Source organism: Hetaerina americana, unplaced genomic scaffold (genome assembly GCF_022747635.1).
Source record: "Hetaerina americana unplaced genomic scaffold, ioHetAmer1.1.p SCAF_1, whole genome shotgun sequence".
NCBI lineage: Eukaryota > Metazoa > Arthropoda > Insecta > Odonata > Calopterygidae > Hetaerina > Hetaerina americana.
Genome location: NW_027286069.1, coordinates 42027736 through 42044936, shown reverse-complemented (window position 1 = coordinate 42044936; position 17201 = coordinate 42027736). Strand labels below are relative to the sequence as shown.

The window sequence follows — 17201 nt, the reverse complement described above, 5'->3', positions numbered from 1 at the left end:
CTCAGCCTGTTCTGATTCATGATTTTGTTCTCTAGCTATTTATGTGCCTTGTTTTATTATAATTTATGTAAAGTTAATTTGTAGGTTTTTCCTGTTGCAATGTCATTTACTCCATTCTAAATTTTTTTTTAAATATGCTCTCATATTAGCAGATTATGATCTAATCTAATGTTGTTAGCCTTTTTAATCATTGTGTGTCCATTTATTTTCTGTGTTTTTTATCCAGAACTTATGAGAAAAAATACTATGTATTTGAATTGGTTAATGAAGCTAATGATATTGGTATGTAATTATTTTTGTTTCAGGAGGAACCAAATCCAGATGGACGAATTTATTCATCAGACAATACTCGTGCTAAAATTTATCTAAGAAAAGTAGTTGTTCAGTCTGCATCTGCGAGTGGTGCTCAAGCAGCGTCTGCGGCATCGTCTGCAAATAAGAGTGCAAGTGCTTTGCCATCATCACCAGCCACAACAACAGCCACAACAACTTCGACTACTACCCCAACAACCACCACAACAAATGTGGCTTTAGGTTGGTATAATCTGTCTTTAATATAATATTAGTACTGATAGTGTGGTATATATTTGTATGTGGATAATCAGGTATTGCTGCTTGAAAATGAGGTCATCTGTTCAGACCATGATCATATTGTAGTTAATTGTGTTTTGGAAAATTACAAAGTAACAGTACATTTTAAGAATCAGCATTCAAAAAGGTAGACACTTTGTAGCCAAAGAATTTATTGCAATAATTGTTTGTCAGATGAACTCTTCTGTTAGTTCATGTTATTTTTACACTTTGTAATAAAAATGACTTTTCATTCCCTCTTCGGCAGTCACCGAGGTAAAACTATGGTGATTAGTTCTACCCATCATGTTGATAAACTCATGTTGCTTATTTTTTTAACTTTAATGTGTAGTTGAGGTATGCCATGCATGCTTCTTATAGATAAATTCTTTAAAAATGACTTAAATTTTACCAATTCTAGCTGCAAATTGCCATCCAAATTAAAATTAATGGTTATTAATTTTGGTTTCCCAGTTAATGGAGCTGAAAAATCAAATGCATCTGCTGTTGGACGACCAGCAAATTCTGTAAATGCCAAAAAAAGAGTTCCTGTAAAATATCCTCTAGTATCAAATTTTATGGCCCGGAGTGGCAGAAAATCTGGCAACTTAACATCAAGGAAAAGGAGTGTACTTATTTTGCCAAAGCATGAGCAGAGGCGTTTAGCAAGGAAGGGAGGCAGTCATTTTGTGCCTGGTTTCCATTCTGCAGCTAAGGTATTGTTGATGATTCTAGTGTTTTTAGTTATTTCGCATTGATCCAAAAACAGCACTTTGGCCTTAACATCAGACTTTTTTAACTATGATATAACTATAGAAACAATCACAAACAACCAAGCCCTATGTGGAGTAAAACCCACCTATGTGGGAATCGAACCCACGACCTCTGGGTTATAAGGCGAGGATGTTATCCTGCCACCACTGGGGCCGGCATCTTGTTAAGGAATTTTTCCATGTTTTCATTGTAACCTAAGGTGAGAATATTATGCACATGTTTTCATACAATGTGTCTAGGTAAATACGATGATAAATACTCTCCTGTTTCATGTAGGAAAGTCCAAACTTTGATATCCTCAACAATCGGCATGCATAAAATTCTATTAATATGTTGTGTAAATGGGCTGAAAAGATTTTTCAAAGTGAGTATGGGAAAATGAATCTTAATTTTACTCTTAATCAGGTCCTTGATTCATGTAAATGAAATGATTTTAATTTATTTTGTGAATTGTGAATGCTCATATCCCCACATTGCGCAACGCATCAAGGACATACCAAGAATTGAGTGTTTATTGCCTCTTGTTCTTGAATGACACCATATGTGTGGCCTCATGTTAATAAGGTTTTTCAAACTTTTTTAATGCTATGCTTAACCTCAGAAACTTTAACTAGGCCAAATCATTCGGAAACACAATTGGGATAAATTCAAAGGAACTGTAGGAGATGCTGCAACAGTAATTTTTAACAGAGTCATCTGCTAAATGTGCATGAAACAATTTCAGAGAATAAAAATCATTCGCCTTGACCGGGATCCTGGTTAAGGCAAATGGTTTTTACTCTCTGAAATTGTTGCATCATAATTGGAATATTTGATGGAAGACATTGCTTTCGATGAGCACACATTTATTCATTTCATGTAGGATTGCTATGGAATATTTGTACAAATCCTGTGTTTTATTGAGATGCATTAAGTCTCTTCATGCTTTTACTGATGTGTATTTTATTTTTCTACAAGATTTCTCATACCATTAAACAATGACTGTACAATGAAAGTGCAACCCTTTCTCCTCAATTTGGATGTGCTTTTTCCCAATTTTATTTCAATAAACACTGAGTCTTTGAAAAAATGTACTATCATTTGTCCTAGCTTAACCTCAGAATTTTACTAAATGGAAATGTTAAAGTCTAAGGCCATTCAAGTAATTAATTGTGTATTAATAATGACTCTGTCCTGAAGTTATGTATGATTAGGGTGAAATTGTGTTTTAATTTCTCAGCTAATTAGCTCTGAAGTGCTGTCATGAAGTACACTTCTCTCCAATGTGTCTCCCTTTGTGTGTTTGTGTATACTGTTGGAAATCGTCTAAGCCTTACCTTAGATGTTTTTTTTCTAAGCAAAATAAGGATTCTCATAATATAGATAAAATTTTCTCAATGAACAAGGGCTATTACATTTATTTTTATAGAAAACTTGTCTCTCTGTAAAATCCAGACCATTTAATGACACCTTAGTTTTCATTATGGTTTCATGAACTTAACTTTTGTTATATATTAAAGAAAAAAGCTTGAAATATTACAAATTTTATTCTGGTAAGCCTGATAATGTCCTGCAATTTTGACCACCCTGTGTGTGTAACCTGCCACACTTTGTAATAGACTTAATTAGAAAACTATTTCTCATTTAAAAGTCAAGAATTGTCACCAAAACTGTTATAATTATATGTTAGGTTCCACGCTGTTTTGATGTATTAAGTTAGTGCCACTTGTAGAATATGAATGGCAAAATAATGAATGTTATGGGATAATCAACCAGCTTTTACCGAATGGTTTAATTTGGATGCCCTTGCATCTGTCATTTTCTAGCATAATGATTGGTTTTTAATCTCCCATAAATAATTGTATTATAAAAAGGAGCAAAATAAAATATCAGCCACCCTACCAGATTTAAAACTACATTTTTATATATTTTAGTATATGTACATGCGATATGAACAAAAATTTTTTTATTATTTAACATTTGTTTCTTATCTTGAAAATGTAAAATCACAAAGGTGCATTAATAAGTTCAAGCATTTTTCACAATGTAACCATTTAAATTAATTGAGTGTCATCAAATGTGTAGTATTGCATTGTTTTATTTAATACCATTTGCATTCTATGACATTACCATGCTCACCTCACTGCTGAATTTCTCAGTAATTTAGGAATAACATTTTTTTAAACATATCTTTGATGTTTTTTAGTCAACTATTTAGTTAGTTTGCTTTTTATGAGTGTTTGATACTATCATTTTATATGTAACCCATACTTCAAGAGCATAATAAATGATTCAAATTAATTCTATTTTTTATAATTCTGAAATCTCAATGTTTCATTTGCATGCATTGGTTTCAGGCAAATCTTCAGGTATGGCCATACCCTTGCCCTAGACCTCTTTTCAAGACATGTTGGCTGTTTAAAACATCATGTGCACCTTCATTATCTGCTGCTGCTCTCCAGCTTAAAATATTATGGGCCTGTCTTCGTTGGGACGATATGCAGGTTTGTTGCATAAAGATTCTAAGTTTATGTAGGCCCATTCTATTCTTAAGAATTCATATTGATACTTTTTAGCCCATGAATTTGTCAGTTCAATTTTTGTGCTGCATCATTTATATTAACTCTGGGAAGATACACAGTAAACTCTTGATTATTTTAGCTAATGAATGCACAATGAAGCTGGGATCAAGGAAATATATGGACAACTGAAATATGTGGATAATTTCATAAAATAAATGGATATATATGGACACACTCATTTTTCATTTCTTGTGATCAATTTGCATTTTTTAGTAATGGAAAGCACAATTCGTTCTGTTTTTCAACCATTTTTACGAGGGTGGAATTACAGTTTTCCAGGATAAAATTATCGTTAAGTAAATATTAGAAGGCAATTTCCTCAGAAAACTTGACCAGTCATGCAGTCAAGGAAAAATGACTAGCAAAGGACAAATTTGACAAAGGGTTGCTTATATGAATTCATAATGATCATTCAATGCAGGCTGCAATAATGCAGTGTAAATAGTTAATGACATCTTTGTTGAATGACTTGTTTGTAGTAAAGCTATTTATTTGCTCATCCTATAGGAGAATATGGAATTCTCAGGGCTAATGAATGTGAGGGTAACAACAATGGGAAAGTAGGGATATTCCAAAATTTTTCATTAAAGCATTAAATACTTATAACATTTTATTTTGTGACATTAAAAACTTTTAAGGAAGCCCATGTATTTCAAACTTGTATTCAAGAAAAGGTACATTGAAGTTTCAAGGCATTAATATTGTAATATTATTAAAAATTTTGAGATACTAGAAAGAGAATAGCATATATAGTCTGCAAAACAGATATTCAGTTTATGCGTCATCAAGATTTTACTGTACTAACTGTTCTAAACAAAGCCCCATTTTTTACAAAATATAGTATTGTTATCATTTATTTAGTTGCTAACTTACCGTTGAAACTTATGATAAAACTTGTAAAAATTCAGTGATAAATATTGTGATGAAAACAGTTAATGAGCAAAATGAGAAATCATTAATGCAACTATGATTTATATTTAAAACAACTCGCATCATATTTATGTGATGAATTAAAGTTATTAGTTTTTTATCAAATATCCAGTGATAAAGGAATAATAAAAAAATTTCTTTAATATACCACTACTTGACGTATGTAAGCATAATTGCTTATTACATCAGAGTGGCCAGCAGTCAGAGAAATCGGAAAAAAGTTGGAATTATTCAACTAAGCTTTTCTTTTATAATAAATTCACATTTTTATTCACTTTTCACTTGTTGATGATTATTTTTTTTTCACCACAGAGAACATAGTAAACTTGAAATGAGTTTTTAATTGAGACATTTGAAAAAATGCCCACTACTTCAGCTCTTTGTCAATGTGATAATTGCTTGCCCAAAAAATATTGCTGGGGTTACCCAGGTGACGCCTAGGAAGATGATTTTAAATATGAACCCAAGTAATAATGTAGAAATAGCACATTTTATATAATGCAGGTTTTATTCATATTTCAAATTTATTTATTTAGGTCAAAGGCCCATCTGGTGATGGAAAGCATCAAGTTACAACCGATACTGAAATCACTTCAACGGAATTGCTGCGCCACAGACATGTTGGTGCTTTCCTTGAGAAAACTCAGTATCTCCGCAGGAAAGTCACCATTCCATTAGAATTGCCTAAGGCAGTGCGCGGTAAGTAGCCCGAAAAGTTCTTAGAAAGCCTAATGTTATACTCCCAACTGATATTAGTACAGGCAACAATAAATTATCATGACTGTCTAAATGGTCTTTCTTGAAAATTCCCATTACCAAAAAGTTCAAATAGGCCATTTACTTTTAGGAAGTGGCTTCATTTAAAAAAATTATATTCAAATGTTTAAGTTACATTAGCTATCCTTTTACAGTCAATGCACCATTTGTTATAACATTGACTATATCTCCCATCCTTTCATCACCCCCTACTCTTGTCTCTTTAAAGCCTCCACTGACTCTCACTGTTATACCCCCCCCCCCCACACACACACACATTTAATCCCCTAGTGCCATTATTTCTGTACATATTGGCTGTCTCTTTAACATACAGTACAACTGTTGATCATTTTTAAATGTTGAAACACATGTTCACCTAAGAAACACCGAAAATTTCTTAAATTGTAAATCTCTCCTTGTATATTTTTATTTTTAAAATTACAATACTAAATACTTATTCAAATTTTGTATGGCAAATGGAGTTCAAAGTCCATCAGAGGGCAATAGGTAATAAAGTTGCCTTGATTGTGTATGGAAACATGATTTTTATGGAGACAAAGTATATTTGAAAATATTTCAGGGGGCTTAATTGTGTTTGTGCTTTTGCTATACTATTCACCAAAATCTTAAATTACCCAACTTTTGATTACTCATAAACCCCAGAAAAGACCGAGTGACCAGATTTATGACAAAGCATTATTTCCTGTATCTTAATATTCATTTTAAGCTCTACTTTGCTTTACTCTTAGTATCTTTTAAAATTAACTGTCTGAAGCAGCATCTGAAACACCATTATTCAGTTTTTAAAGAAAGTTAATTGAAATCATTTGAAGATACCTTGAAAAGTACAAAAGCACACACCGAGAAAATATACTCATTTCTCCAAAATTGAAAACATGTTTTCATAGTCAAAGATTTAGTTGTATATCATCATCAACAATTTAACCTTCACTCTTTTCCTCGCTAACATTGTCACTGCCCATTGTCACATCAGCCTCCTAAAAATGCAGTTTTATAATAATTTCTGGGAAAAGTATAGTGTAAACTATGCAACTACTTATAATTTTTTGGATGAAATGATTGAGTGTGAGATTAGTGTAATACCCGGGAATCCAAGTGTAATGATTAGGGAATTGTGACAAAAATTTTGGTAAAACCAGTATTGATGTATGGGTTGTCGTATAATTTACATGTTAAGTACAGCAATGATGGCAAGACCCACATATAGCACTCACTGTGGTGGTACATCATTCAACATTGAGTAGAAAACAAGAAATTGCAATGGGAAGTGATTTTTAAGTATTGCAAGTACTGGTTTTATGACAATTGCACTGGAGTGAAAATTACAATGTTAATTGGATACGCATATTAGATTCTTTTTTTCAGACCATTAACAAAATATTACTCAACTGACATAAATTCCCAACCCTATTTTCTTTCTTGGTGGTGTATATCCTGTTTCCACATCCGTATAACTTTACCACCAAAAGTTACCTCTCACCGGTTGGGATTAAGGAAAAGAAAGCGGGCTGAAAGCCCACAGAGTACTGAACCTCAAGTGACTGAAGAATGGGTTGATGAAGAGCGTTTAGAACTCTGGGAAATAAAACAGTATGGAGAAAGGTAATATCAGCAACATATTTAATATCTTCTTTCAAATTTAATTAACTATATATCCTAAAATTAATGCATTCAGTTAAAAGAAACTAAATATTTCAGAAATTTTAAATGCATACATAATTAACTATAATATAGAAATGACTTTTTGATTAATGTCTTATTTTATTATAATAAATTAAAACCTAATGGAATCAATTCATAAAAGCTTTGGCTAATCACATTAACATCTTAACTGAATATATGATATCAGTTCCAGTGAATCCTTTACATTAAAACCTGTATCTTACATACCTTCATATAATGAACTCTTGTGCTGGCCCCAGCCCCATAGCTTGTAAATTGCATACTAAAATCTCCCAGCTGCCACACTTAAAGTAGAAAACCTCCATATTACGAAGTCTAATCATGGACCACAACATGAAACCAAAAATTACTCACTTTTGTTGTATCACATTGGAATGATATTGCTGAAGTTGCAATACTAATTAGAATGATCGTTCTGTGACTGAATCTTCCCTCTCCTTCTGAATCACCAAGCATTTGGTGATTCAGAAGGAGAGGGAATCCACTTCACAAATTGAAGCTGATTTCCATCAATCACTGAATTACAAAGGATGTGACATTTCCATTTCTACATTAAGTCTCTTGAGCACTGTAAAATTTTGTTCATTACTCCTCCTCCTGAAAATGTTTGGCAAACTCCCATCTATTACGGAAGCTGTAGAAATGAATAAGACTCTAGGACTTCACTTCTATAGAAGCACATAAGTGTCTTCATTGTTTGTTGTTTACCTAGCTAATTTATTTACACTTACACATCCTTATAACTAGAAAAAAGCTATGCAAACATGGCTTATAAGAATGCATGCAAATACTTGAGTTGAAAACATCTGCCTGTCAAAGGGAGGCAGAGGTAGATTGGACAGCCTCCAGATCCAGAGTGGAAGAAAATTGGAGGTTATATTAGTCCATCAAATATAATTCATACTGTTTGCAATATTATATTCCCAAGTTCCCAAGTAAGTCCGGTGCTGAAACAAAGTCGTGAAGACAGTTATCTTTTTTGGAGACTGAACATTTTTTTGCAATGACAACTCTTTTAGCCAGTATAAGGAGAGGTTTTGAGGTGCTGAATGCAACCTTGCCCTATTTTTTATGGTGGCTGCATAATACATCATTTCCCTTGCTGGTAGACCCAGTTTTTTTTACAAAAACATTCATTATTTAATTTGAGCCAGTTAATCAAAAGCTGGGAAATAACAGACTACAAATGAGTATCTACTACTGTCAATGGTTTGTAACTAGAGCCTAAAGACTCTACCTCTCTGTTACTCTACTATCTGTTACTCTACTATCTGTTACTCTACTATCTGTTACTCTACTATCTGTTACTCTACTCTCTGTACATGGAGATGCTGCCCTTGCAGATGCACAACTCATTACCACATTTATGCTACTAACCTCAAAAACCCCTGTTGTGGTCCTAACAACTTCAGTATATGGGGGTTTTACTGTCTAGGCAATGTTGGATGTTTCCAAAGAGTGTGTGTAGAGTTTTGCATTTTCCAGAATGCTGATAATTTTTATTCTGTTTTTATATCCATTAGAGGTTTTCCCAAGTATGAATGTCTTTGCTTATTTTATTGTGATTGTTATGCTCAAATACTACTTTAAATTTTCACCTCCTGAATGTGCCAAATTACAAGCCTATGTTTTTTGTCAAAATATACTTATAAATTTTCTTGAGAATATTGTTAACTAAAATTATGTTACAAAAGTGGGAACTATGGGAGTCATTTCAGAAGTCCCTAGAAAATCCAACAGATGGTGCTTAATGTTTCAGAAAAGATTTGCTTTTAGTTAACCTGATCTCATACTAGACTGCTGTGAAAATTTCAACTCTGTCCATCTCGTGGTTTCATTTTCATAGTCGATTGAAGTACACAACCTTTTGTTAATTTATCAAATAGAAAAAAATGAGTTTCATGCTGTGATTAAACGCTTCTAGTCAAAAGGCTTAGTACAGAAAGAGTTTTAAGTTGAGTTGGATGAAGTTCATGGCACATCTGCCCATGTATTTGCAACTGTTAACAATTTGGTAAATGAGTTTAAACATGGTTGTACATCCACAAATGATGACTGTCATCGAGGAAGTCCAGTGGAAGTGACTTCCTCCAAAATGACAGACAAAACCCACAATATGGCCTTGAGTGATTAACAAATCAAAGTTGGCCAAATAGTTGAGGCCACAAACAAGGTACATAGTTTTCAATTTTGCATGAGGCATTGGGTGTGATAAAAATCTCGGCTGTATAGGTTTGCTCTCAGTAAAGATTGAATTTAATTAAGTGGTTCACTTGGAGGTTGGTTTGGTGCTTTTAATACCATATTCCTGGCAAGTTTCTGCGATGATAGATAATTATGGACAAAACATGGATACTCTGCTACACTCCTGAAACAAATGAACAGTCAAAACAGTAGGTTTATGAATTCGATCTGGCTCCAAAGAAGACAAAGATGGAGAAATGGGCCAACTAGGTGAATGCCAAGATTTTTTGGGATGCATACGGAATCGTTTATATCAATTACTTCTATAGAAGACAACAGTAAATGGAACGTAATGCATTATTATTGCCCTGGTTGAGTGAAGACATTAAGGAAAAAGTCCTCATATGGAACCGGAAAAAAATCTTTTCCACCAAGACAGTGCATGGGTGCACTTCAGCACAGTTTTGATGGCAAAAATCATGGAATTAAAGTTTGAATTATTACAGCATCACCATATTCATCAAATTTGTCTCCCAGTGACTTTTTTTATTTCGAAACTTGAAAAATGGGCCTATGGAAAGCATTCATGTCAAATAAGGAGATCGCCGCCAACGTAGATGCTTATTTTGTTTGAATGGTTAAAAAAAAGTTGGATAAATGCTGGGAAAAGTGATTCAAACTAAAAAGAGATAATGTTGAAAGATAAAAAAATTGACCGTAAATTATTTATTTTTCTATTTTTTTGCAAGGACTTAATGAAAGAACCATGTAAACAAATCTACAGCCAAATCGAGTTTAGTGATAAAATGAAATCTCCTTTATTAGGGATTTAGAAGCTATATTTTGATATTTTTGCATTATTAAATGATACCTTAGTGTTGCTGGTCAGTAAATTATCCAATGTGTGGGATACTCAGTGTTGTTCATCAGGCTGTGTCTTTTTCATTCAGTAGCTGCTTCCTACTTATATTTCATTTTAACTAATGGGCAGTAATTTTGGCTGGCACTTCTGAGGTAAATATGTATGAACAAATGGAGAATTAGGGATATTTATAGGATTACCATTCAGAAAATATTAGGCCCAAATGGAGGTGAATGGTTCTCAAGCAGTATTCAATTATTCCTCTTCTTCTCTGCCAATTGTCACAAATCGTTTTTGTGAGTGTTAAGAAACTTTTTGCTTAGTACTTGCAAAACTGATTAAATCATCTGGAAACATAGTTTAGGGTTATTTCTTCTATGGCATGTGTTTTAGATTTGATGTGTGTTAAGTACATATATTTTTTATTATTTCTCAATCAATTGATATTTTTTATTAGCACATCCTTTAATGAAGCACATGAGGAAAATAAGCATGTGTCATTATGCCATCAATGTTAACGTAGCTCTGATAAGGAAACATCCAACTGTATGATTTATTTTTGCTTCTCAAAAATGGACTAAAGACTTTGCCAAGTAATCACTGATAAACCAGTAACTGAGCATGCATTGTTTGTTTGCAATTTCATAAAACTTGCTTCCGCTTGCACAGGTCTTATTTTATTAACAGGACAGACTTGCTTCTCTATAAAATCAGAATCATTAGACATTGTTGCATTGCCAAACTTTTATACTCACTGTGTGTCTGTCCATTAAGTGTGTGATTGCTACCCTCTCCTTCGTCTTTCTGCCTTTATGTTCTCCCTCCACGTCTAACCCCTCACTCATCATGCCTGCCTGCCCCACCTAACGGACCTGCCTACCCGATGCTCCCCATTCCTTGCTCTTCCCCTGTCCGGTGGTGGCTGTAGGCGGGAGAGGGCTAATGCCCACGTTGTCACCAGGAGTAGAACCGGTAGCCTCGCACCCAAACCGGACAGACTGGACCCAGGGCAGCAAGGGGCTAGTGGCACTGGGAATGCCCCCACTGGCGTCGTTAGTGCCAAGGCATCGGCTGAGGAAATCAAGGAGAGACTAGAACAGCAGTTGCGTATGCAGCGTGCTGCTCATCAGCAGAGGAGAGCTCTAGAAAGAGGTGAGTTCACTCTTAACTCATCATTCAGTGCAGCGATGCCTTGTGTAGTGCAAATTTGATTTTCACAATTTGTAATAATACAAATTGGGTTTTTCTCTTGATTTTCCCCCATTATATTTTTGATTTTATAGGAGTGGCAGCTGGAACACAGGTCTTCAAAGTTGTCTCAGGTGGAGTGAGCAGTCAGGGGAAAATTGGTAAGTCTGCTCAATATATTTATGTTAAATACCTGAAGTTTTTTGATAGCATAGCATTTTCCAAAGTATGTTAAAATTGAATAAATTCCAGTAATACTATCATATAATTGTTATAGCCTTACTACCCTCTTTATCCTTTTGTCAAAGTACTTGGTTTTGCCTGTCTTGTAACATTTTAATCTTTGATGAAATTTCTCATTTGTGGCATTAGTGTTGCTAAGGTTCCATAATTGAAAGTCCTGTCTATGAGTTAAGGGGTTGATGATTGGAAATTGTGAGAATTAACTGTTGGAGCTTATAATACTAATTAGGATGTCTGATATTCAGGAATTGACAATAAGACCCAGCTCTTCATAGATGTATCTCATTCTTCCCTCTGTCATTCCAGTTTTTTCCTGAGTTTTTCTATTAGGTATTTTCATATTAAAGGCTATGCCCTAAACTATATACATAAGAGAAGAGAAGTACCCAACCCAAGTATCTCAGAAGTACCCAACCCAAAGAGTAAAACACAAAAATTTTGGAAAAAATATTTATTTTTTGACATCTTCTTTCAGCTCTATGCACTTTTCCCCAGCGATGTTCGATAAGTTCGATACCCTTTTTATAATAATAACTGTCTTGCTCCTCAAAATAGCCACCGAGCCATTTTTTCAAGTTTGCGAACAGGAAATAATCCAAGGGGGCTAAATATGGCAAATAGGGTGCATGAGGTAGCAATTCAATCTATAATTAATGAATTTTGGTCATTGCAATAACAGATTTGTGAGCTGGTGCGTTGGCTTGATGATAAACACTTTCTTCTTACCCAGATGCAGCCGCTTTTGCTTGATTTCTTCGCTCATACGTTTCAATTAGTTCGCATAATACTCGCCGTTGCTAGTTTTTTTTTCTTTTTAAATAGTCAAATAAAATAATCCCATGTGCATCCCAAAAAACTGATGCCATGACCTTGTCTGCAGATGACACAGTCTTCGCCTCTTTGGAGCCGGTTCTCCCTTTTGAATCCAAATTTTTAATTGTTATTTTGTCTCGGGTGTGAGGTAATGGACCCATGTTTCATCCATGGGTATGAAAATTCTTCTTTGTTGCTGTGAAACTTTGCTTAAACACTCAATTGACACATCTTCACGACACTGGTTTTGCTTGAGTATGAGCAAACCTGGCACCCATCTTGCACTCAGCTTTCTCATGTCCAAATTTTCTGTTGATGTGCTATATACCACACTTTTTGAAATGCCTACTGTGTCTGCTAGCTTGCACACTTTCAGTTGATGATCTACCAGTATCACTTTGTGGATTTTCTTTACCATTCCTGGAGTCGTCACCTTTTTGGTTGACCAATGCGATGCTCGTCTTGACAGCTCTCACGGGCTTGTTTAAAGTCGGCTACCCCATATTATACATTTGTAAACGAAGGAGCAGACTCACTCAGAGTAGAATCCAGCTCTGCTTTTATATTTGCTGGGCTGAGGCCTTTCAAATAAAAGTATTATATCATATGATGATGACCAATTTTCTGCATTTTCACAAATTCACTGAAAACATTCATTATTGATGGCCGCCAAACAAATATTAAACAATGTAGCATCTTCAAAGTTGAAACATATGCTTTTAGATTGCATACTTTCTAATATAGTGTTATTTTTCAAACAACTACCGCCATCTCTAGGTCAGGCCGAGTACTTCTGGTTACACCCTCGTGTATAATAAATATTATGGTTTATGTGCTAGTGGAGGATATACTCCAATCCCCATGTTTGCAAAATGTACAATTTAATCGGTATGCATAGATGGTCAAATCAAAATTTAAGTAAGCTATGGGAGTTTCTACCTTGTGCAATCCAAGCAAAGCTTTCAGAAAATATTTCAATCATTAGTTGCCCAACTAACTGGTATTCATTTCTGCCTGGCTGGCAGAAGAACTGTTTTTGGCACTCCTAATGAGCAATTTTTTTTGCCTTTTACTTTCCCCCCATCAATTGTCTTTCCTTTGAGATGCCCTGGAATATTTTTTTCATAACACTTCCTGTTTACTTTGGAATTTGATTATGACTATCAATTGTGCTTAAAAAGGCAACATTTTTTGTTGTTGTTTTTTATTTTCCAGAACAATTTATGCATTACCATAAATATGGGGCAATGTGATAGCTAAACTAGTATAGTATTATGCTACTGGCTGGAGGGTTCTGGGTTTAGTTGCTGGGCATTGCTTTGGAAAATTCAAATGAAAGTCCAAGCACTGTGATTTTTTGTATCTAGAACTTCATAGGAACCCAAATGGTGGAACAGGGAAAGAATCTGGCCTTTAAAAACTAACTTTCAGGTTGTCAATATAATAATGATCACTAGAAATTTTATGCTATGGAAAGAATTTTTTAATGTATAACTGATCGAAGCATTTTTCCACTTGATAAAATGTTTTATTTTATAAATGGGTTTCGTTGTGTTACATCATCAACAGGTCTTGATCAGATGATGATGTAATACATCGAAACCCAGTCGTAAAATAAAAAATTTTATCAAGTGGAAAAGTGCTTCGGTCAGTTATACATTATGTTCGACTTCCACCACATCACGCCTGAAGCTACTCAATTTGTAGAATGTTTTTCATTGATAGACTTCCTAATTGAAGAAAATTCTAAAACCAAAATCACTAACTAAAATCATACTGCATAAAACAAAAGTTACTTACAGTCCACTACCTATTTCAATTCAATGGATTAATTTTTCCAGCTCATAATTCAAACACAGCTCAAAAGAAAATATTATTTTGAAGCATCATATTCTTTCTCATGCTTCATTTTTCATGGCTGATGGTGTAACACCTATTGGTATTTATAATTGAGAACTCACATGTATCATGAAGTTCAGAAGCAAAATCAGGAACCTCCTTCAATAAACCGTGACCACCTTCTCTAATGCTCCTTTTATACCCTCCCATCTTATAATTTTCTACAGTGTTTCTCTTAAAATCTGAATTCATGGTAGGGATTCCTAAATAATGGAAAGTCCTAATTTAGTGCTGCATCATGTTTCATGAATGAAATCATGTTTCCCCTGAAAAACGATAAATCTGTGCCATCTATATCTTTATTTCACAATCGAATAAAATTTCAGTTGTTGCAGATGGCTTGAGGACTGTAACTAAAGTTGCAATACCACCAACACCAGGTCAGTCAGGATCATCATCAGGTACCAAAGCACTTCTTGCGGCTGCAACTGGTCAGCAAGGAAGCAAAGCACAAGTTGGTCAGAGAAGGATATTTGTCGCACGGAGTGAGTAATGGAAAGAAATAAGAGAATTATATTGTTTTGTAAATTGATGAATGTATTCAGTTTTTCTCATTATCTGCCTAACGAAATTGAATTATCTAGGAAAAGTAAAGAATTGCATGCTTGCATTAGTATGAAGTGTATAAAAAATCAAATACATCAAAGCTGTGCACCAAAATCATTCATGGGAAATTAAGGATTCATTAAAGCTGTGTCTCGTTGCATACTAATAAATCTCTCGATTGGCCAATTTTGTGGCATGAGATTCATTCTAACCCAGCTTGCTATGCTAAGGTTTTATTCATATCTTCGGTATAATTAATAAATCCTGTAAGGGATATATTTAAAAGATGTTATTGTTGTGATTTCCTGAAATAAAATTGAATCAGTCCCATTCAGTGATACCTCACTTTTATGGGCAGTGACTTTTATCTTTTTAAGTGTTGAGTTTTAGTAGTATATACTGCCATTGATAAAGATTGTTTCACTAATTATGTTAATTCCATGGTTTACTTCACTCATTCCTTGAAATCAAGGCTTATATACGGTGTTAATGAATAAGGAAGGATAAGTTATCCAAGATCGCCAGCTTTTTAAGTCCTATACCAAATGCAGCATTCACAGCTCACAGTTACTACCTTGATCAAAAAGTTCCCGGAATAACCACCGTGTGGCGCTCCCATCGTTCCGATTTGAGTTCTGTTTTTTTTGTTAAATTGGTACATCTGTTGTTGATATTCCCTTTAAATCTTAGTGTCATAACTTGACATTTGCAAAAGTTACGTAGCCAAGAGTACATCTATCTCTGTGTGTGTTGGCGATTTTTTACAATTGCAGAAATGGATTTAAATTTGCAACAACGAACTTGTATTAAATTTTGCGTAAAAAACGGATTTAGTGGCGCACGGACGTTGGAAATGTTGGAAAAGTGTTTCGGCAACGATTCTCTAAAAAAAAACGGTCAAAAACCAGTGGCACGAGTGGTTCAGAAGTGGTCGTGAGTCAATCGAAGATGATGAACGCAGTGGTAGACCATCGACATCGAAAGTCGGTGAAAAAATTGATAAAGTAAAAGAAATGTTGGTCAATAACCGCAAATTAACCATCAGAGAAATAGCGGAGGACTTGAACATTGCCTATGGATCCGCCCAAGACATTGTGGTTAATGATTTGGGTTTCCGTCGTGTAGCAGCAAAGTTGGTTCCAAAAGACCTCAATTTCATGCAAAAAAGAGACCGTGTTGACGTCGCAAAAGACATGATTTGCGAGGCTGAATCCGATCCCACATTCATCAAAAGGATCATTACTGGAGACGAGACGTGGGTTTATGAGTACGACACGCAATCCAGACATCAGGCAAGTGAATGGCGTTCACCAAATGAGCCAAGACCAAAAAAACCACGTCGTTTTCAGTCAAAAAAGAAGGCAATGCTGACGGTTTTCATGGATTACAACGGTGTAGTGCATCATGAATTTTTGCCAGAAGGCCAGACAGTAAACAAAGAGTATTATTTGGGCGTTATGAGACTTTTGAGTGAAGCAATTCGCCGAAAGAGACCAGAAATGTGGGCAGAAAACTCGTGGATTTTGCACCATGATAATGCACCGTCGCACAGTGCTATCATTATTCGTAATTTTTTGACGAAAAATGCAACAAATACCATCCAACAGCCACCGAATTCACCTGATTTGGCTCCCTGTGACTTCTTTCTGTTCAATCGAGTTAAAAAACCATTACGGGGAACGCGTTTTAGCAGCCGAGAGGAAGTAATGGAAAAATCGCAGGAAGCACTGATGGACATACCGAAAACCGAATATAAAAAATGTTTCAAGGATTGGATCAAGCGCTGGCATAAGTGTGTTGCAGTCGATGGGGATTACTTTGAAGGGGACAATATAGATTTAGATGAATAAACTTGTATTTTTAATTTTCTGAATAAATTCCGGGAAATTTTTGATCAAGGTAGTATGTAATATAATCTGGAGTCTCCCAAGTTAAAGCCTAATAATACCCTAGGCCCCCTTTAATTATCTAAATACGCTACTTCCTTTTCTTAAGGAACCAACTTAATAGATAGTATACTATTTCCCATTCACTACCATTAGAGAATAATTCAGTGTACTGACGCACAAGGATATTAAAAGGAGTAATTCCTGGAAGTAGCGTGTTCAAACTATTTGATTTTGCTCTCCCCGAAGGGAATTGTATGAAGAGGATGTATTGCCATACATTAT

The 17201-nt window shown here is 34.7% G+C and overlaps 1 protein-coding gene across 7 annotated transcripts in view; it reads left to right on the top strand.

Moving 5' to 3' along the window:
- E(bx) (nucleosome-remodeling factor subunit NURF301 E(bx)) overlaps positions 1-17201 on the top strand; it is a 121861-nt gene that overhangs the window by 66206 nt on the left and 38454 nt on the right. For 6 of the 7 annotated variants that reach the window (XM_071588928.1, XM_071588938.1, XM_071588905.1 and 3 more), the window contains 8 exons: positions 306-534; positions 1045-1286; positions 3681-3827; positions 5372-5534; positions 7082-7214; positions 11270-11493; positions 11625-11690; positions 14811-14969. In XM_071588928.1, coding sequence (XP_071445029.1) covers positions 306-534; positions 1045-1286; positions 3681-3827; positions 5372-5534; positions 7082-7214; positions 11270-11493; positions 11625-11690; positions 14811-14969 — 1363 coding nt within the window. The remainder of the gene's footprint in view (positions 1-305; positions 535-1044; positions 1287-3680; positions 3828-5371; positions 5535-7081; positions 7215-11269; positions 11494-11624; positions 11691-14810; positions 14970-17201) is intronic. The other variant, XM_071588921.1, reaches the window with a different exon arrangement.